The 23,514-nt window shown below is 37.3% G+C and overlaps 1 protein-coding gene across 1 annotated transcript in view; it reads right to left on the bottom strand.

Annotated features, from left to right (window-relative positions):
- The window catches only part of RNGTT (RNA guanylyltransferase and 5'-phosphatase), a 320,167-nt gene that overhangs the window by 118,578 nt on the left and 178,075 nt on the right, over nucleotides 1-23,514 (bottom strand). The window contains exon 13 of the mRNA XM_047102241.1: nucleotides 18,730-18,830. Coding sequence (XP_046958197.1) covers nucleotides 18,730-18,830 — 101 coding nt within the window. The remainder of the gene's footprint in view (nucleotides 1-18,729; nucleotides 18,831-23,514) is intronic.

Below are 23,514 nucleotides of genomic sequence, written 5' to 3'. Positions count from 1 at the left end.
TCTGATAATTAAAATATAAATTCCAACAAACTTTTTGAAAGAAGTATAAAGAAAAAATAAAAACACAATGCACATGATTTATATCTAAAAGGACAGATTTTACTCACAAAAAGCAAGAGAAGCAGAGGAGTAGCTAAATAGTGTATCAAGCTTCTTGTCTTACACATGGGAGTTAAGAGACAGTTTCACTCCAGAGTGAGATATTTAGAGTTTAAAAAGCCTTTGAAAAACTTAAGGGTGATTACAAATAGAAGTTAAAACACAACACACAATACCAGACCATAATGAAAATCTCTATCCTCTCTGTTACAGACTGAATGTTCATGTTCCCTCAGATTTCTTATGTTGAAATCTAATCCCCAATGTGATGGTATTTTGAAGTGGGGCCTTTGGGAGGAAACTAGGGTCATGAAGGTGGAGTACTCAGGAATAGGTTTAGTGCTGTTATACGAAGAGTCCAGAGGGGTGCCTGGGTGGCTCAGTTGGTTGAGTGCCAGACTCTTGATTTCAGCTCAGGTCATGATCTCAGGGTCATAAGATCTAGCCCCACACTGGGATCGGTGCTGAGTGTGGAGCCTGCTTGGGACATTCTCTCTCTCTGTCTCTCTCTTTGTCTCTCTCTCTCTATCTATCCCTCTCTTCCACTCCCTCTCTCTCTAAAATAAAAAAGCAGCAGCAGCCACCACCACCGCTGCCGACAGAGAGCTGGCTCCCTCTTTTACTGCCATGTGAGGATGCAAGTCTGCAACCTGGAATAAGGACCTATACCAGAACCCAATTATGCTGGCACCTTGATCTCAGACTTCCAGCCTTCAGACCATAAGAGATAAATGTCTGTTGTTTAAGCCACCCACTCTATGGTATACCGTTCTAGTAGTTTGAGCTGACTTCTGGATGTGGGAATGAGGGAAGAGGGTTATGCAGGAATACTTTTGTGATCATAATTTATAAAACAAGTAATAAAAATGAATAAATATATTTTTTAAAGTCAAAACCCAGAAGGACTACTTGAAAATTAAAAACAAAAGATTAAGGGGCGCCTGGGAGGCTCAGTCGATTAAGTGACATCAGCTCAGGTCATGATCTCACAGTTCCTGAGTTCAAGCCCCACATGGGGCTCTGTGCTGTCAGTACGGAGCCTGCTTCGGATCCTCTCTCCCCCCCCTCTCTGCCCCTCCCTGCTGGTGCTCTCTGTCTCTGTGTCAAAAAATAAACATTAAAAAAATTAATAAATAAAAGATTAAGGATCATAGTAAGATAATCATTTAAACATGTCTGACTCATGTCCAGCTCCAAATTATCAGCCTTTTAAGCCAAGTAAGTGTCTTTTGAATATGGAAGGAAAGTGATTTGTGGCTCTCTCCTGCATAGGCTGAGAAGAGCCCTAAGATGAAGACTGAAAATTATCAAACTGTGGAAAGAGCACACACACCACAGAAATCTGTGAAAATCCTAGAGATAAAAGAAACACTGACCCCACGTGATGTGACTGACCTTCCTGGCCCATTAGGGGCTAGGGCTGAAAACGTCTGAGGCCTGATATGGGAGAATGTGCAGAGTAAGAAAGCAGGGAGGCTTTCCCAGTTATTTACTACAGGAAACTAGAAGCTTCTATGTAAGTGATGCAGTGGAATAAAGATCACATATCTTTCCTTCTTGTGTGGGCAGCCACCATTTATAGCACTCCAACAACCAGATCTGAGCCCCAATGAACCAATACAGAAAAAATAAGAACACGACAGCCCATCAAGGAAGGAAAAAGAATCCAACTGACATTAGGCTTCTCATCTTTAACACTGGAGCCAAAAGAGAATAACAACGAGAGAAAACAACTGCACCTCAGGAATTCTATACTCAAGACATGATTAACCTATCAGGAAAAAGAAAGATACATGCAATTATGAATGAATTAAGGGTAATAACCTATGCTATTACTGAAAAACTTACTCAAGAAAAATACTCCTGAGAGAAAAATACTCAGGAAATGATTATCCAGAGAACAAGTGAATCTGAACAAAAAATGGAAAATGAAGGAAAGAGAAAAGTGGTAGGCAATAAATCTTGCAATATATAAATGCTACTAAACTTAAATTAGATAATGACAAACTGGAAATATGTAGTACAGCAGCCAAAACTCTATATTCTTCAAATAAAAGGAATAGGCACAGTTGTAAGACAAATTCTTAAAAAACAGCCTTGAAGTGAAATTTAAGATGTTTTAGTAATATCTGTAGGGTTGGGTTGGGTAGAATTTCTGGTAAATATTCCAATAAAACTTAGGTGGGGAAGGGTAGTGAGAATAAAAACACAATCACAAAGTTACACCTTTCCCAAATTAATCCTCAACACTGAAATTTTCCAACATCAGGCTCCAAAAAGCATCTTTTACCCCCATCTTTACAAGTTTAGGTAACAGCCTTAGGCATCACCATCTGTCATATAAGCATTTGTTTTTTTGTTAAGTTCCAGCATGTCATACATCAGACGCATGATTATTTATGTGAATTAAAATATTTCAGGGGCGCCTGGGTGGCTCAGTTGGTTAAGCATCCAACTTTGGCTCAGGTCATAATTTCACAGTTCGTGAATTTGAGTCCCGCATCGGGCTTTGTGCTGACAGCTCAGAGTCAGGAGCCTGCTTCGGATTCTGTGTCTCCCTCTGTCTCTCTCCCCAAACCTCTCTCTCTCTCTCTCTCTCTCTCTCTCTCTCCCTGCCCCTCCCCCACTCATACTCTGACTCCATCTCTCAAAAATAAACATAAAAAATTTTTTCAAAGATATTTCTAAATGGATTTCAAGCCTATTTTTCCTTGCTAGACCTCAATTTCAGTTATCCCAGATTGTTCTTACTCATTTGACAGTTTTTCCCACTACAGTGCAGCTTTTAAAAAGGTAAAGACGTGGAGCACCTGGGTGGCTCAGTTGGTTATGCATCCAACTTTGGCTCAGGTCATGATCTCACAGTTTGTGAGTTCGAGCCCCACATCGGCCTCTGAGCAGACAGCTCAGAGCCTGGAGCCTGCTTCGAATTCTCTGTCTCCCTCCCTCTCCGCCCCTCCCCTGCTCATGTTCTGTGTCTCTCTCTCTCAAAAATAAACATTTAAAAAAAATTTAAAAAGGTAAAGATGCCCCCTCCACATAAGGAAGAGGAAAATAAAAAGCTCTGAAGTGATTAACATTTGGTAGAAGTGTTTTATAAGCATTACTTATTGTTCCATAATAAGTAAAAGCCTGTTTGATAGAAAATTACCAAAATTAATTTTATAACAGTGTTGTCATAAAGGTAATTCAGAAATTCAATTTAGAAAATATTAACTAAATATACTCCAGGGCCTGGTACATCGGAAAAAAATAAATGAATGAATGCTCAACAAGGAAAGGGTTGGCAAAGAAGTAAAGGAAGCGAGCTTCTGAGAGATATTATGCTTTTGTTGAAAGGTGTGTACTGCTCCAGGCATTATCTGACCTCCTGAGATCATATGCAACAGTTTATGCACACATTCCTTAGATGTCATGTTTTATAACACTGACAAGTTTAAATAATATAAACCCTCTTTTAAAAAAACACAGAATGTTCCATATTTGGGATATGTTTAATGTTTCCTCATGGTTAGATTTAAGTTATATATCTGCATCAGAATACCAGATAAATGAAACACATGATGTCCATTGTCTCCCACTGCTGATGTTCATTTCGATAAGCCAGTCACAGGTTTATCCTATTTCTCAACTGAATAATTACTATTTTCCCCTTGTAAGTTAGAAGCAATCCATAGAAAGATATTTCATAACCATAAAAATATCCTACTTCTCATAAAAATTTCTCCCCTAGACTTAGCATCTATTGATTATTCTTGCTTGAACCAATCTTTACTAGGACAGTGGCGAAATGTTTTCTACCTCCAAGATTCCTTCCACATTTCCCAATGAACATTCTACTTCAAGCAAGACTACATTTTCTCTCCATTTATTATCAGTATGGGCTCATGGATTCCTATTTTTATCAAGGTTTGTGATTCATTACTGTCCTTCATTATGTTGGTGCTCACCCTGTCCTAAGATCTGGCCAGTGGGAGTCCCTTTTAGTTGACTCCTGTATGCCCCCATTTTTTCTTTTTTGACCACTTTCTTACTTTCTGGCATAAGAAGATGTTCTAGGTTCACCCTTTTGCTTCCCTCCCTAGCCCTAGAATAAGCCATTTCTTTGAGGATGTCTGGTTCTTTCGAGTGGGAAATGGTATTAGAAAGCAGCATCTTGGTGGTAGATACACTCATTGTAACTGAGGTGTCTGCTTCCAGGTTCTGTCAGTGCACAGAGCTAGGAAAAGTATTTATATAAATATGTATACTTATATATGCCTATATATTTGTATATATGTGTACACATATATACATATTCAATTATTTTAAAAATTCTAATCCACTCCATAGGATTCTTCACTGTCTTCTATTCCATATTTGTGTCTTCCTCATTCTTCAATGAGAACACTGTCTCCTAAAATCAGTACTCATTTGTTCAATCCCATAAAACAGTTTTACGTTTCTACACTGCAAAAAACAAATCTACTAAAAAAGAATTTAAAATTTGTTTACAGTTCTCTCCATCTCACTCCTCCAGAGGGTCTATAAGTCAAATACGGTGTTCGTAAGTTATTTAAATTCTCCCCCACCCAGAATGTGATTCAAAGGAGGAATTTAACTGTACTTAATTCATACAATATTCCCCAGAGATATCTACCAAGTGACAAGCTTCTTATAATGTAAAAGCTAACTTAGAGAAATTTCAATTAAGGAATACATACCTGAGATTAGAGCAAAAGACACAGCAAAAAGGTTCTCATCATAAAGAATCATTTTAAAGTGAATAAATATAAAAGTTAAACTCCAAAGAACCAAATGATGAAACAAAGATGATCCCAGTTTCTCATTTAAATTAGTAAGTGAAAGGAAATAATTTGACTCCAGTGAGGTCACACGCAGATGTTCTGAAACCACATGCTCCTATTCTCCTAATAGTTACTCACAGGCACTTTGACTATGATATTTATTCTTGGTAGATGGACTGAGAAAGATTTTCTGCAGGAAGTAGGGAGGATGAAACAAAGGAGTTCACAGGAATTAGTAATACCTAATACAGATAGCCAGGCAGAGGAAATGAAAAGCCAGCTGAAGCTCCTCCTTTCTTCTCCTAGCCCACAGTGGAAATAAAACATAACCAAGAATTTGAGATGGGCTACATGGGTGATGGGCATTAAGGAGGGCACTTGTGATGAGCACTGGGTGCTGTATATAAGTGATGAATCACTGATTTCTACTCCTAAAACCAATATTGCATTCTATGCTAAAATTTAAATTAAAAAAAGAAAAGAATTTGATACAAAAACCACCTAAAGGACTAAAATCTAAGGAAGCATCTGTCTTAAAAAACGTTTAGGCAATGAGACTATTTCAAATAAGATAACTAAAGCGTTATTATGGACCATTTGCTAAAAGATGAAAATAGTCATTGACCAACTATGCCAAATAGCTTAATCATTAAGCATACCATGTAATAACATCGGCTACAGTAGTGTTTTTATCTCTAATATCACTTATTTAAAATAATTTTTAATGATGCAAGTTAAGAGTGAAGCATTTCATTACAAAATAGAGGCAGAAGAGGAAAAAACAAGAGAGAAAAAGGCTCAGTTCAGCAAAGAAATAACTTTTTCCCCGTATAATTTATTAGCTATATTCTTGCTGACTTAATCCTTTCTTATACAAGAACATTTTTTTCAACATTTTGAATATTTTACCACTATTATTTCCTTCTTAAAAATAAAAACACTAGGTCAAACAAGCATGAGGAATAAAATTAATCATTCTATTTCTTAAATAAACTTGAGCAGAAGGAAAAAAAAAAACCCTCTAGTCAGCAGAGTAAGAGGACATTTTCATACATTTTCTTTTTTTGTTTTTTTTAATATTTATTTTCAAGAGAGAGCAAGTGCAGAAGAGGCAGAGAGCAAAGGAGACAGAGAATCTGAACCAGGCTCTGAGAGGTAAGCACAGAGCCCCACGTGGGGCTCAAACTCACAAACTCTGAGATCATGACCTGAGCCGAAATCAAGAGCTGGATGCTTAACTGATTGAGCCACCCAGGCGCCCCTTCATACATTTTCAATAGGAGGTAAAGTGGAATCATGTAGTTGATTCTACTGATTTCACTGTGCCAGCATTTCTCAAATTGAAATGCACAGACCTGAGCAGGTTAAGACCTGAGCCCCTTAATAGAAGGCAGAGGTCAAGACCCTTGCAGAAAGACCTAGCAACACTACCTCACGTACAGAGTATAAACCTTCACTGGCAAACAAAAACCTGTAGGCCATATCTAGCCTGACACCTGTTTTTGTAAATAAAGTTTTATTAGAACACAGCCACACTCATTCATTTACATACTTTGTGACTGCTTTTGCACTACAATGGCAGAGTTAAGGAGCTGTGATAAAGACTATATGGCCTGCGAACCCAAAAATATTTACTATCTAGCCTTTTATTAAAAAAATATGTGCTGGCCCTTGCTGTAAATCTTCCTCTAATTATTCTTCAGAAGACTGGCAGCGCTTGCTAGGGTGATTATGCACTGGAAAAAAGAAATACTTGAACCAGTCAGGGATTACCAGACACTCCCTTTAAACAGACATTAATTACCAGGGATGCAAAATGCCAGCAAGACCTGTCAAAGAGAGCTTAGGGTGGGTGATCAGTTGATAAATGGGTTTCTGGCTCAAGTTTAAATCTAAATGGGGCAGTGTGTCCACAGATATAACCTGTGGTTATTTTCCAGTTCCTGAAAGTATAACTGGAAGAATTTCCACCTTTGCTCTCTGACCCAGGGCGTAAGCCTTATTATACTAGGAAAAGCCACTGAAAGCCCCTCGAACTTGCTCTCCCTACCAAGGATAGAAAGCAAAAGCAATAATGCAGCCATATCCCCAAGACAGGTACAGAGATTAGTGCCACCATCAAAGACTTAAAAAGATACTGGAGTGATAAATATCAATCATATATCCATTTAATTTAGATGTTTAGCCTATACAGAAGGTGGATAATCATGAAGAATGATTACAAATTACCATACATTTATTCAGATTGTGACAGCAAATGCTGCTGCTGTTCCAGATGTGCTATCTTTAATGAAGCAAATCAACACAATCTGAAATCTTACATATAACTACAAGTTGGCAAATATGTCTCTATATTAACTGAGGTACTATCAGAAGATACTTGCCTTGGCCTGGCATGACCAACAATATAATTTATGGCCATCAACTCTCCTGCTTTTTGCTATAGTATACTTCATAGAGACAGTGGTCATTTTTTCTTAATAGTTTAATATAGTTTGTATTATGTGACATGCAGTGGACTAAATGTTTGTATGTATTATCTCATTCACTTTCCACAAGGGATAGGCACTTCTATTATCTACATTATACAGCTATAGAAACACAAATAGCACAAAGATTTAACCTAAGAGTGGCAGAGCTGAAATTAAAATCTAAGTGGTAACCTTCCAGAGCCTCTTTGTTTAAGAGGATCTACTATACTAAGTCTGGTGAATAGAAGAGCTATTTTGTTTGCACATTTATCCATTTTTTAGTTGACTGATATTTGGATTGTTTCCACTTTTTGGCTATTATGAATAATATTGCGAAGAAGATTCATGGACCAATTTTTTGTGGACACAGGTTTTCATTTCTCTTGCATATATACCTGGGAGTAAAACTGCTCAGTCATATGGTAAGTCTATCTTTAACATTCTAAGGAACTGCCAGAGTGGCTGCACCAATTTACAATCTCAATATCAATGTTTGAGGGTTCCAATATCTCTATATCCTTACCATCACTTTTATTATCTTTGTTTTTTCCAGATATGGTGATCATTCTAACATCACACAGAATAAAACATTTATCCACAATACTGATGATTCTGGACTTAAACTTATTAAAAATGAGGAAGAAGCAAAAAGTTCTTTAGATCCCTTAGTAATACATATATGTGAGACAAAAGATGAGAGAGCAAATCCACAAAATTAAGGAGTCCATTACTGAAGTAAGATTTTAAGCAGTCCAATGGCCTAAGAGCTGTCAGATAGCCTCTCCAAGGTAAAGACAAGTTACTACATGTGCACTATTTACTACTAAAAGGGGGTTGGGGGAGCGGGGACACATGCTTGAAAAGCATTTATAAGTTGGGATCAGAGAAAGAGAAAGCTCTGTAACAAATCCAAGCTATAGTATAAGCCATTCTGCTACTTGAACCTTATAGCCCACCATATCCATCGTCTAGAGCTTTGGGCAAGGCCCAATAAGAGAATCATACCAGTCTTCAGGGTTTTAGAGCAAAAACATGCCATTTCCTAAAGATCACCAATCTTTTAAGAAACAGATCCTAGCTTGCTATTGGACTTTGAAAGAGACTGAAACACGTAACCACATGATGACTTAAGTTGCCCATGATGAAATGGGTACTATTTGACCCACTAAGCCATAAAGTGTCAGGACAATAGGAACATACTATTCATTAAGTAGAAATGCCACATAAGATACTGGGCTTGAGTAAGTCCAGAAAACATAGGTAGAGGTATGGTTTCTTTACTTAGGCAACCGCTTTCTTCTCTTCAATCCACACCTAATATCAAGGGGGAATTTCTTATTACCAGACGGGGGAAGGAAAAAACTCAGAAATAGTTTAAAGTTCCATGATGTCCTAGAAAAAAAGGGAAATGGACTGCTGCATGACAACAGCCTGAAGACATCAGTGATGGGAAATTCTACCAATGGGCCGAGCTTTGAAACATACAGCCTGGACTGAGAGATGATGGCCAGAAGCATAAATTTACACTGACTGCCGATAGTTCAGAAAACTGGTCAAGGATATGGAAAAAACAGGATTGGAAGATTAGTGACAATGAAGGTATGGGGAAGGTGGGAAAGGTACGTAAAGGGAACACTCAGAATAGGCATGGATTATGAAGAAATAGGTATTCATTACAAAGAAGGCTTTCAATAATCAGGTGGCCAAAATGACTCATTCTGAATGTCAATTCTTTTATTTCCCCAGCCATCCCAGAGTTTACTCAAAGAATCCTTGTGAAAATGGCAACAGTGGAAGAGGCAAAGGCTATGCCTGGGCTCTTTCCTCAACACAGATCATCTGGCCACAGCTACCACCAAGTGTTCAACCTGCCAACACTTGAGACCACAATGAATGAGTCCCTTGATATGGCATCATTCCCCAGGAAAACTAATCAGCCACTGACCCACAGAGCAAGGATCACTATGATCACTAGAATGACAGCATATTGTAAGTCTTTTGGTAGGTTGATTACACTGACTTCTATCATGGAGAGAGAAGCAGTTTATCCTTACTAGATCACATAAATATTCTAGATAACATTTTTTTTCTCTTTAACACTTCTACTAACATCACCTTCTATGGACCTATTGAATGTCTTACTCATTAACATGAGTTGCCATAGGGGCACCTGGGTGGCTCAGCTGAGCATCTGACTTCGGCTCAGGTCATGATCTCATGGTTTGTGATTTCAAGCTCTGTGTTGGGCTCTGTGCTGATAGCTCTGAACCTGGAGCCTGCTTCCAATTCCAGTCTCCTCTCTCTGCCCCTCCCGTGCTCATGCTCTGCCCACCCCCCCCCCCCCGACTCTCTCTCTCGAAAATAAATAAACATTCAATTTTTTTTTTTAATTTAAAACATGAGTTTCCATAAAACTTACTTCAAAAACAATTGGGGCAATGGGCTCAACGCCTTGAAATTCACTGGCCTCACCTCCCACCTAGAAGCAGCTGGCTTAACAGAACAGTATAATGGTCAACTGAAAATTCAATTACAACACCAGTTAGAAGACCACATTTTAAAAGGATGGTTGTGGGCTCGGACTTTAAATCTGTGACCAAATATATGGTGTCGTTTCTCCTTTAGCCAAAATACAGGAGTCAAAGACCATCCTTATCTCAATATGATTCCTAATTATCTACTCACAGAATTTTTGTTTTCCATCCCAGCAACTTTAATGTAGAAATTCTGGTTTGCAAATAAGAGTGCTTCTGTATCAAGGGACACAAGAATACCCCACTGAATTAGAAACTGAAACTGCTAGTTGACCATTTTGTGCTTCTCATGTTATCTGAACCAACAAGCAAAAAGAGAGACAGACAGAGAGAGATGGATTACTCTGCTAGCTGATGTGACTGATTCTATTACCAAAGACAAGCCAGATTGTTGCTACAGAAACCATTAGGAAGGGCTATGTCTGGAACCTAGGGTATTCTCTGGGGTGCTCCCTGTCCAACAGTAAAAGTTAATGGAAAACTGCATAAACAACAAAAAAAGGTAAGACCACTGAGGACCAGACCTATCAGGAATAAAGGTTTTGTGTCACCTCACCACATTTTTATGTTTTAGCCTAGATCATCTCAGAACAAAGGAAAAATGAAATGGACAGAGGAAAAAGAAAGCTTCAGCTATGGTCTTATGACCGGTGTCAAGACTGCCGATGCCGACTAACTTTACAATTCAGTCATTAAGCAATAGTATTTGTATGGAATCATGACTGAATCTGAGGAGTGATTAACATCGCCCAGTGATAGACAGCATGACTGTCTCCTAGAAATGGGTAAATGATTAACTGGGAATTTGTGTCCCTGTACTTCGAAGGGACAGTAAGAATATATGCACCTCAAGTGAAAGAATACCATTTTTGCTGTTTTATGGAAATTCAAGCATGTGGAGAAGTGAATGGATGATAAGTAACTAAAGAAGTGGACTGAGGTAATATTAAGCTATCATCACTTCACTTCAAACTCATTCTCTTTGCTCCAGTTTGTTGTATAATTCTTGGGGGCAGGGGGTAAAAGACTAAAGAAGAAAGAAGGGACCTATTCGCTCCTGTCTGCAGCAAAAGTTCTCTACCCTGGGGTGACAACTGATCCCAGTAGTACCAGTTGACTCCCCTGAAGTTTCTACCGCAGTCCTCAGATCAACTGCATTGGGCCTCCTCTGAAAACTCAGCACCTGCTAGCCAGTACTGTACACGTCTTCAGATGTCAAAATTTAGAGCCATAAGATATATCCTCCAAGATCTTGAGGCAACACCACCAGCAGCTGGCAGTGACCTTCTTATAAGCTCTCCAGGGCCTTCTCCAAGCTTTTCAGTTTTTTTAAAATATTTCATTTTTTATTTTTAGAAAGAGAAAGCAGAGGAGAGGGGCATGGGGGCAGAGAGAGAGTGAGAGGGAGAGAGAGAGAGAGAGAAAAAATATGAATCGCAAGCAGGCTCCAGGTTCAGTGTGGAGCCCAATGCAGGGCTCAATCTCACTACCTGAGGACCATGACCAAAGCCAAAATCAAGAATCAGATGCTCAACTTACCGAGCCACCCAGGTGCCTCTAAGCTTTTCAGTTTTAATAATTCACCTCCATTCATTTGTTCCCCTTTGCATGGTAAGTGCTTCCTGCAGTTACTATCTCTTCAACATATTTTTGCCTTTTCAGTTCTTTAATAACTGATTACAATTCTTCATATTAAATCAATTCTGTTAAAATATTTGCCGTTTTTGTTTTTGACTATACCCAAATTGATATATCTATTAACATCACATAACTATATGTGAATATAAAATCAAACAACAAAGTTGGATGGTAGTTCTGAGTTCAGTTTCAAACCTTTAAGAAAATCTTATATCTCAACAGTGTGGACCAATTTATAAAAGACACTATTTAGAATGTTATTAGCAACTTTCCTAGAAACACATATGAAGATATAGATGTAGATCTCTCAAAAGATTTATACAATAAAAAAAAAAACTGGATATTTCCAATCTTCCTATTATAGGTGATAACTCAATATAATTCTTATACACATACCTTTTTGTATTTTTATGTTTATATATACAATTCACCATTTGATATTTCTTGAGTGTTTATTATATTCAAGTCACCATGAACCACATGGGGCGCCTGGGTGGCTCAGTCGGTTAAGTGTCCGACTGTTGATTTCGGCTCAGGTCATGATTTCCCGGTCTGTGGGACTGAGCCCTGAGCCCTCCTGCATTGGGCTCCCCACTGAGAGCACAGAGCCTGCTTGGGATTCCCTCTCTCCCTGCTCCTCCACACTCTCACTCACATTCTCTCTCTCTCTCAAAATAAATAAAAACTTTGAAGAAAGGAAATATGTGCTTTTAAATCAATTTTAATTAAAATAACAACAAACACTTAAATGCTTATCAGGTGCCATCTGTTCTAAAATATTTTACATATACTAGTTCATTTAATCCCTGTAAATCTCATGACTCCAATTTTATTATATGAATGAGGAATATGAGGCACAGAAAAAAGGAGTGTGCTCAAGGTCACACAGCTAATAAGGATATTTAAACCCAGGCAGTCTAACTCTAGAATATGTGCTCTAAACTACAAGGCTATACAAATAATAAGCTTACCCTAACACTCACTATAAGTCATGGAGACTGTACTCAAGAGTTAGCAGTTTCCAGAATATAGACTACCTTCATAATCCTAGCTTTTCACACAATGACCACGGTTTTTGGTTGCAGATAAATTAATACAAACCCACAATATTTTTAAAATAACATATAGCTCTCAGATGAAAATCTATATAGTGTGCCTATAAAGTTCAACACAATGTAAATAACTGAGATATAGAGAAATTATTTAGGTCATGATAAATCAAAGTTAATACACCCCAAATTTTCAGAAATGATACTAAAAGGAGTTAAATAAAAAGCAAATTTTAGGTTTTAATTGCCATTAACAGGGCATTCAACATAATGCATTTTTCTATTTGTATTAAATTTCAATCTCATAAGAATTTATACTATACCCACTTTATTACAGCAGCTGGAGACATTTTCAAGGATTGGTACTTGTATTCTATCTTTTAAGACATTCTACTCCATTCTATGCTTTAGATTAGATGAGCTTTTAGATTTAAAAATACAAGTACAATCAAGAAAAGAAATGAGCTTGTCTGATGGTATTTTAATATCTTAGTGTCACTTCATTGGTCACATGCTATGATTCTTACAATTTAGAGACATAGCTATTCTCCTTTCAAACTATTATAGGCAGATTTCTTAAAATGCTCTCTAACATACTGCATCTAACATAAGCATTAGATACAAGCTCATTTATTTAGTGGAAACTGCTATAACACATAGCATTCTTTATGTTAAAAACCCATATTACTCTGGCTAACTGAATATTACATGTTTTATGTAATAGTTATCACACCGTTATTTCATATTAAATACCCTATTTTTGAAAACTGACACCCATGTTTTATAAATAAATTATGTACCTACACCAATGTAACTTCCATATTCCCATCATAAAATCACCTTCAATGCTGACATTTTGATGTTTTAAAAATGCACTAGGATCGGGGCGCCTGAATGGCTCAGTCGGTTAAGTGTCCGACTTTGGCTCAGGTCATGATCTCGCCGTCCGTGAGTTCGAGCCCCATATCAGGCTCTGTGCTGACAGCTCAGAGCCTGGAGCCTGTTTCAGATTCTGTGTCTCCCTCTCTCTCTGACCCTCCCCTGTTCATGCTCTGTCTCTCTCTGTCTCAAAAATAAATAAACGTTAAAAAAAAATTTAAAAAAAATAAAAAGATGCACTAGGATCAAAAGTAAATCCTTTTCTTTTTCGGTAAGAAGACATTGAAAAATAGCTAAAATTTTAAAAGAACAAAATGTACATTAAAAAATACTAAGAACAGGGGCGCCTGGGTGGCTCAGTCGGTTAAGCGTCCGACTTCAGCCAGGTCACGATCTCGCGGTCCGTGAGTTCGAGCCCCGCGTCAGGCTCTGGGCTGATGGCTCAGAGTCTGGAGCCTGCTTCCGATTCTGTGTCTCCCTCTCTCTCTGTCCCTCCCCCGTTCATGCTCTGTCTCTCTCTGTCTCAAAAATAAATAAACATTAAAAAAAAAAATTTAAAAAAAAAATACTAAGAACAAAGCAAAACTGGGATGACAAACTACTAAACTGAATTCCATTCTGCTGTATTCAAATGCAGTGGACAACTGCAAGGAAACAGTTGTTTCCTTGCTACTTAGAAAATGGACATTCTATATATAGCCTCATGTAGCTTTTTAAGTGCTAACAATTATGACCCATAAAAAGCAAAACAAAATAATTTTTCAAAACTCAACAAAACATCAATAAAACACACACAAGGGTTTATACTCCTTAACTCTGTATTATAAATATAGTATTAGACAAAATAGAAAAATAAGTAATAAAGCAATTTAAAATTTTTTATTTTACCTTTGTACTCATATTTCACGAGAACCATATTCATCTATGTCTTTTATGGGAAAAAACGATGCAGGCAGCCTATCAGAATCAATCCCTCAGCTTCCACTGCTAGAAGTGAAGCAGTCTTCCAAAAGGCATTTCCGAAAAACATATCAGGCCTACACTTGGCTTGCAGGACTATCAACATACAGGTTCCAGAATTTACTGGCAACTCAGAATATCTGTACGCCAGATACTTTGTCAGGAAGAATGATCTTGAATTTAATACTTATCAATACTTATCCAAAGATTTTATACATATAGTTTGGGGCAATTTCAAAAAATTGATTGATAAGATTTAATTATCAATATTAATAATTAATAACATATTAATATAAAGCATTTTTATAATGTTGATTAACAACAAAAACAAAATGTTAATGATTAACATTAATTGGTATTGATATTAATATTGTCTCCCAAGGATTAAATAAGAGAAATAATGTTTAGGTAAGTACTGATAAGAAGTAAACTCAAGGTTATCCTTTCTCACAAAGAATCTGGTGTACAGATATTCTGGGTTGCCATGTTATTTCTTTTATCTACTCTTTGATTATATATATATTCCATACAGTCCTATATATAGTCCTATAAATACATATATTCCATACCATCCTATAAATAGTTAAAAACCCATCTGTCCTTGGATAAACTCAGACCAATACAGAATGAAATACTTCCAAGAAACAGTATTTGGGGCCCCAGATAATTGTTCTAACTAAACTATACTATATACTAAGTCACAAACTCTTATTTAAGGATGTAAAATATTAAATACCCTTATTTTATGAAAATTGACACTCATATCATTTATTACACTCTCTTTTTTTACTTAGGATTCACCACACTGCACAGTATCCTTCATCTAAAAATGCACAGTCTTGCGGCACCTGGGTGGCTCAGTCAGTTAAGTGTCCGACTTCAGCTCAGGTCATAATCTCACAGTTTGTGAGTTTGAGACCTGAGTCAGGATCTGTGCTGACAGCTCAGAGCCTGGAGCCTGCTTTGGACTCTGTGTCTCCCTCTCTCTCTGCCCCTCCCCTGCTCACACTCTGTCTCTCTCTCTCTCTCTCTCTCTCTCTCAAAAATAAATAAACATTTAAAAAAATAATACCAAGAGCACACTTTACACACTGTATGTTAGCCAATTTGACAATAAATTATATTTTGAAAGAAAGAAAGAAAGAAAGAAAGAAAGAAAGAAAGAAAGAAAGATGGGACTAACCACATTTCTTTAAAATAAATTAATTAAAAAGAACCATATGATCCTGTCAATCGATGCAGAAAAGGCCTTTGACAAAATCCAGCACCCTTTCTTAATAAAAACCCTTGAGAAAGTCGGGATAGAAGGAACATACGTAAAGATCATAAAAGCCATTTATGAAAAGCCCACAGCTAACATCATCCTCAACGGGGAAAAACTGAGAGCTTTTTCCCTGAGATCAGGAACACGACAGGGATGCCCACTCTCACCGTTGTTGTTTAACACAGTGCTGGAAGTTCTAGCATCAGCAATCAGACAACAAAAGGAAATCAAAGGCATCAAAATTGGCAAAGATGAAGTCAAGCTTTCGCTTTTTGCAGATGACATGATATTATACATGGAAAATCCGATAGACTCCACCAAAAGTCTGCTAGAACTGATACATGAATTCAGCAAAGTTGCAGGATACAAAATCAATGTACAGAAATCAGTTGCATTCTTATACACTAACAATGAAGCAACAGAAAGACAAATAAAGAAACTGATCCCATTCACAATTGCACCAAGAAGCATAAAATACCTAGGAATAAATCTAACCAAAGATGTAAAGGATCTGTATGCTGAAAACTATAGAAAGCTTATGAAGGTAACTGAAGAAGATTTAAAGAAATGGAAAGACATTCCCTGCTCATGGATTGGAAAAATAAATATTGTCAAAATGTCAATACTACCCAAAGCTATCTACACATTCAATGCAATCCCAATCAAAATTGCACCAGCATTCTTCTCAAAACTAGAACAAGCAATCCTAAAATTCATATGGAACCACAAAAGGCCCCGAATAGCCAAAGGAATTTTGAAGAAGAAGACCAAAGCAGGAGGCATCACAATCCCAGACTTTAGCCTCTACTACAAAGCTGTCATCATCAAGACAGCATGGTATTGGCACAAAAACAGACACACAGACCAATGGAATAGAATAGAAACCCCAGAACTAGACCCACAAACGTATGGCCAACTCATCTTTGACAAAGCAGGAAAGAACATCCAATGGAAAAAAGACAGCCTCTTTAACAAATGGTGCTGGGAGAACTGGACAGCAACATGCAGAAGGTTGAAACTAGACCACTTTCTCACACCATTTACAAAAATAAACTCAAAATGGATAAAGGACCTAAATGTGAGACAGGAAACCATCAAAACCTTAGAGGAGAAAGCAGGAAAAGACCTCTCTGACCTCAGCCGTAGCAATCTCTTACTCGACACATCCCCAAAGGCAAGGGAATTAAAAGCAAAAGTGAATTACTGGGACCTTATGAAGATAAAAAGCTTCTGCACAGCAAAGGAAACAACCAACAAAACTAAAAGGCAACCAACGGAATGGGAAAAGATATTTGCAAATGACATATCGGACAAAGGGCTAGTATCTAAAATCTATAAAGAGCTCACCAAACTCCACACCCGAAAAACAAATAACCCAGTGAAGAAATGGGCAGAAAACATGAATAGACACTTCTCTAAAGAAGACATCCGGATGGCCAACAGGCACATGAAAAGATGTTCAGCGTCGCTCCTTATCAGGGAAATACAAATCAAAACCACACTCAGGTATCACCTCACGCCAGTCAGAGTGGCCAAAATGAACAAATCAGGAGACTATAGATGCTGGAGAGGATGTGGAGAAACGGGAACCCTCTTGCACTGTTGGTGGGAATGCAAATTGGTGCAGCCGCTCTGGAAAGCAGTGTGGAGGTTCCTCAGAAAATTAAAAATAGACCTACCCTATGACCCAGCAATAGCACTGCTAGGAATTTACCCAAGGGATACAGGAGTACTGATGCACAGGGGCACTTGTACCCCAATGTTCATAGCAGCACTCTCAACAATAGCCAAATTATGGAAAGAGCCTAAATGTCCATCAACTGATGAATGGATAAAGAAATTGTGGTTTATATACACAATGGAATACTACGTGGCAATGAGAAAAAATGAAATATGGCCTTTTGTAGCAACGTGGATGGAACTGGAGAGTGTGATGCTAAGTGAAATAAGCCATACAGAGAAAGACAGATACCATATGGTTTCACTCTTATGTGGATCCTGAGAAACTTAACAGGAACCCATGGGGGAGGGGAAGGAACAAAAAAAAAAAAAAAAAAAGGACGTTAGAGTGGGAGAGAGGCAAAGCATAAGAGACTGTTAAAAACTGAGAACAAACTGAGGGTTGATGGGGGGTGGGAGGGAGGGGAGGGTGGGTGATGGGTATTGAGGAGGGCACCTTTTGGGATGAGCACTGGGTGTTGTATGGAAACCAATTTGTCAATAAATTTCATATATATATATAAAAAAACAAAAAAAAACCAAGGAATTCTAAAATAGCAACCAATAAAGTCATATAAGGAAGATTAACCAGTAAATGAAAAAAACACCTAATGAACATTATGAAAAATCTTAATGAAAATCAACAATTAAAACCTGACCCTATGGGGCGCCTGGGTGGCGCAGTCGGTTAAGCGTCCGACTTCAGCCAGGTCACGATCTCGCAGTCCGGGAGTTCGAGCCCCGCGTCAGGCTCTGGGCTGATGGCTCAGAGCCTGGAGCCTGTTTCTCATTCTGTGTCTCCCTCTCTCTCTGCCCCTCCCCCATTCATGCTCTGTCTCTCTCTGTCCCAAAAATGAATAAACGTTGAAAAAAAAATTAAAAAAAAAAAAAAACCTGACCCTAATAAACTATGGATAAACGTTTGCTATGTAAACGCAAGCATGAAGTAGTTTCTTTCAAAGTAAAAAGGGCTTACCTCAAAACATTTAGTTATAATAACAATGATCATATCTTACTTTTATAATTCACTTGACAGGATTACTTAAGTGAAATCTATTTTCACTTTTACAATTTAACAAAGTTCATTTTTTATATGAGAAATATCTGTACTTTTAAAGACCAAAATTAGTAAAGTTTAAAGGATGCTACAAAACATTACTAGCTCTAATAGCTGAAAATCAGATGCAGAGGTATTATACATACATTGTAAAATAAAGTATTTCACTTTTGCAGAGGGAGGGTAAAGTATATGTAAAATATCCAGTAAACAGTGAAGCCTTATACAAACAGTATTATTTCATGTAAAAATGGTGGGAAGTGCATACTTACCCTTCTCCTCCCATTCTTGTTATCTTTAGTCGAAAATCCACAGAATTCAAACTAGGAGGCTTCCATTTCAAAATATCATCACATCGACCAGGTTTATATTTCTAAAGTGAATTAAATGACGGTGATTAATAACAAGCTAAAAAATAAACATATCAACTACTTTTTATAGTATGCTTTGTATTTTCTTAAACTGCAATACAGCTGATATACAATGTTATATTAATTGCAGGTGTACAACGTAGAAGTCTGACAATTCTACACATTACACACTACTCACCACAGTAAGTGTATTCATCATCTGTTGCCACACAAAGTTATTACAATATTATTGCCTATGTTCCCTATGCTGTACATTTCATCCTCATTACTTATTTATTTTATAATTGGAAGTTTGTGACTCTTAATCCCTTTCAGTTACTTCTTATTAAGCAAAACCACTACTTCTTTTCTAAATGTAAGTTTTATCTTAACTGATGAGCGAAGCTAGTTACTGACCTTCTTAGTGACAACCTTTCTCCTTTTCCTGCCAAAGTATGCAGACCCTTATTTGTGAAAGTCCATAAAAAGAATGAAACCTGTTATTCTCTCCAATCCTTCTAAAACTGGATAGGAAGTTTGATAGTTTAAAAAAACAAAAACAAAAACTGTTTTTTTCTTGTTCAGCTTTACTGTGGCATAATTTACAATGAATAAAGTTAACCAGTGAATTTCAACGCATGGATTCAATCAACTTAAAAATTTCATAATTTGTGCTGCCTTTTGTGCCCTCTTTAAGGAATCTTTGCACATCCTAAGATTGCTACAATTTTCTTAGAAAATTTTTACCATTTTAGCTGTTATTTGGGGGTATAAGACCCATCTGAGGTTAATTTATTTATATAGTATGAAGTAAGGGACTAGGTTCATTGGCATATGGATGTCAAATCAATACAGGGCCATTTGTTGAAAAGATTATCTTTCCTCCCTGAGTTGCCTTGGCACCCTTGTCAAAAATTAACCACTTACAGCTACAGATATATGTCTATTCTCACTAATCTGTTACACTGAATAATATGACTTTCCTCCCACTAACAGCACACTGTCTCAACTACTGTGACTTTATAATAATTTTGAAATCTAGTTGTGTAAGTCCTTAAACTTTGATCTTTTTCCGAACTCTCTTAGCTAATGTTTTATTTATATTTCCACATAAATTTGGGGCACCTGGGTGGCTCAGTTAAGTGTCCGACTTCGGCTCAGGTCATGATGTTGCAGTTCGTGTGTTTGAGCCCTGCATCAGGCTCTGTGCTGACAGCTCAGAGCCTGGAGCCTGCTTCGGATTCTGTGTCTCCCTCTCTCTCTGCCCTTCCCCCACTCACGCCCTGTCTCTCGCTCAAAAACAAATAAACATTAAAAAATTTTTTCCACACAAATTTTAAAATCAGCTTGTCAATTCCTATGAAAAATAAGTCTACTGGGATTTTAATTAATATTGCACTGAATCAAAAGGTCAATATGGGGAGATATGACATTTGAACAACACTGAAACTTCCAATTCATGAACATTGCAAATCTGTTTACTTAGGTCTTCCAAAATTTTTTTCAGCAATGTTTTCTGATTTTCAGTATACAAATCATAACACAATTTTTGTTAAATTCATTCCTAGTAATTTAATATCTTGGTAGGATTATCAATACAAAAAATCGGATGTGTTTCTATAACAAACAATCAAAAAAGGAAAGTAATTCCATTTACAGTAACATCTAAAAGAACAAAATACCTAGGAATAAATTTAACCAAGGCAGGGAATGATCATATACTGAAAACCAGAACATTACTGAAAAAGTTAAAGAACTAAAAATGGGAAAACATTCCGTATTCATAGATAGTGTGATATTGTGATCTACAATAAGAAATAAACATTTGGTCTTTGTCCCATTTCTAGTAAAAAACTCCTAAAACCCTTGGAATTCCCTAAACAAGGCGAGCAATAGAGGTCTTTTGTCCTGTCAGTTGAAGTAGGTTTTGGAAAGCACTTAACATCGAAGGCTGGTTGCCAGAGCAGCCAACCAAGTGATTAGGGGGTAGGAATTTTCAGTGCCACTCCCCCAACTTCTGAGGAGGAAAGAAGGGCCAGAGGGAAGATTCAACCACCAATGGCCACTGATTTAATCAGTTGGCCCTATCTAATGAGGCTTCCTTAAGAAAACTAAAAAAAGAGGGTTCGGAGAGCTTCCAGACTGGTGACCATGTGAAGACTCAGGAAGAGTGGCAAGCCTGGAAATGGCATGAAAACCGTGTGCCCCTTCCCCAGTCCTTGTCTATGCACTGATTCCATCCAGCAAATTAATCAAACCTGAGGGGGGGTCATGGGAACCCCTGATTTATAGCCAGCTGGTCAGAAGTACAGGTGATAACCTGGGCTTGCAACTGGCATCTGAAGGTGGGTTGAGGAGGCAGCAGTGTTGTAGGACACAGCCCTCAATCTGTGGAATTTGACACTACCTCCAGGTGTCAAATTTGAGCTGAACTGTTGCACACCCAGCTGGTGTCCTAGAATTGCTTATTGATGTGGGGAACCCCCACATACACACTGGAATTGGCCTCAGAATACCAATGTAGGAAGGCTTACTATTGCTAAGATGTCAATACTACCAAAGCAATCTACAGATTTAATGCAATCCCTTTCAAAATTCCAACAGCCTTTTGTGCCTCAAATTCGTAAGGAATTACAAGAGACCCAGAAAAGCCAAAATAATCTTGAAAAGAGAACAAACAAAGTTGGAGGATTCACACATCCCAGTTTCAAAGCTTGGTACAAGGCTACTTGTAAACAGAGATACTGGCATAAAAGTAGACATACAGACCCAATGGAAAAGAATTGAGAGTACAGAAATAAACCTATACATCAATAGCCAACTGATTTTTTTAAGAAGAATGCAAAGTCTGTTCAATGGGGAGAGAATATTCTCTTCAACAAATGATGCTGGGATAGCTAGATTTCCACATGTAATATAATGAAATTGGACTGCTTTGTCCCACCATATAAAAACTAAGTAAAACTGGACCAAGGATCTAAATATAACAACTAAAACCATACAACTCTTAAACAAAAGCATAGGGATAAATTTTTATAATCTTGGATTCTTAGGTATGATACCAAAAGCACAAGCAATAAAAGAAAAAATAGGTAAATTGGACTTCAAATTACAAAACTTCTGTGCATCCTAAGACATTATCAAGAAAGTAAAAAGACAACTTACAAAATGGGGAAAATATGCAAATCATATACCTAATAAAGATTTAATATCCAAAATATATAAAGAATTCCTACAACTTAATAACCAAAGACAACCCAATTTAATACTGGCAAAGAATTTGAATAGACATTTCTACCCAGAACATATAAAAATGTCCAATAAGCCCATAAGGAGATGCTTACTATCATTACCCATGAAAGAAATGCAAAGCAAAACCACAATGAGATACCTACTAGAGTGACTATCACCAGGGGAAATAACTAGTGTTGGAGAGGATAAAGAGAAATTAGAACCCACATACATTACTATAAGGAAGATAAAATGATGCGGCCACTAAAGATAACAGTTTGGTAGTTCCCCAAAAAGCTAAACACACTTTTACCCTATGATTCAACAACCCCACTATCAGGTACACAGCCAAAAAACAAACAAACAAAAACAAACAAAAAACTGAAAACACAGCCCCAAAAAACTGAAAACAGGGACTCAAACAGATACTTATATGTGAATGTTCAGTGTAGCATTATTCACAGTAGTCAAAAGATGAAAACCTATGTTCCGTCACGATAAGAATGGATAAACAAAATACAGTATGTATACTCGACGGAATATTATTCAGCCATAAAAAGGAATGGAATTCTAATGCATGCTACAAAAAGAATGAACCTCGAAAACACCATTACAAGTGAAATAAGCCAGACACAAAAGTATAAAAGTTGTATAACTCCACTTATAGGAAATATCCAGAGTAGGCAAATTCATGGCAACAGAAAGTAGATTAGAGGTACCAAGAGCTGGGGTGGGGAAAGGTGAGCTCTCACTTAATGGTTACAGAATTTCTGTTTGGGGTGATGTAAAAGTTTTGGAAATAGTAGAAATAGTTGTAGAACACTGTCCATGCAGTTAACGAGATTACAGGAAAAATAAGTGTTTTAAATGTATTCTGGCAACACAGTAAGAAAATATTTTAGTTAAGTGAATTAAGAACTGATTATAAAGGAATGATCATTGTAAGCCTTGACAAATGGGTAATATTCATTTATGCAGACTTATAGCATGAAGTAAATACAAATAAAACACAGGAGTAGAAAAATATTAGGATCTACTGAAGGAGAGGCAAGTATGTCTACAGGGAGTGGAGCCATATTATGAGAAAGATATTCACTGGGACGGAAAAATTGCTAAGTGTTCTCATTACAAATATTTTTCTTAAATATAAAAGTCAAACTGCATTCTAACACAGTTTTAAAAATTTGAGAAAAACTGCAAAAACCCTAGTCACAGGATTAGTTATTTCAAACATAAGTCCAGGGGCACCTGGGTGGCTAAGTTGGTTAAGCATTCGACTTCAGCTCAGGTCATGATCTCATGGTTAATGGGTTCGAGCTCTGCATCGGGCTCTGTGCTGACAGCTCAGAGACTGGAGTCTGCTTCAGATTCTGTGTCTCCCTCTCTCTCTGCCCTCCCCCACTCATGCTCTGTCTCTCTCTCTCTCTCTCTCTCTCTCAAAAATGAACGTTAAAAAAAAAAACAAAAAACTTCAAA

This window comes from Lynx rufus, unplaced genomic scaffold (assembly GCF_022079265.1).
Source record: "Lynx rufus isolate CCGP_SWC_20201006 ecotype Redwood Valley unplaced genomic scaffold, mLynRuf1.p SCAF_6, whole genome shotgun sequence".
Classification (NCBI taxonomy): Eukaryota; Metazoa; Chordata; class Mammalia; order Carnivora; family Felidae; genus Lynx; species Lynx rufus.
The sequence above is the reverse complement of the archived record's forward strand: the minus strand, read 5'-3'. Positions and strand labels throughout refer to the sequence as shown.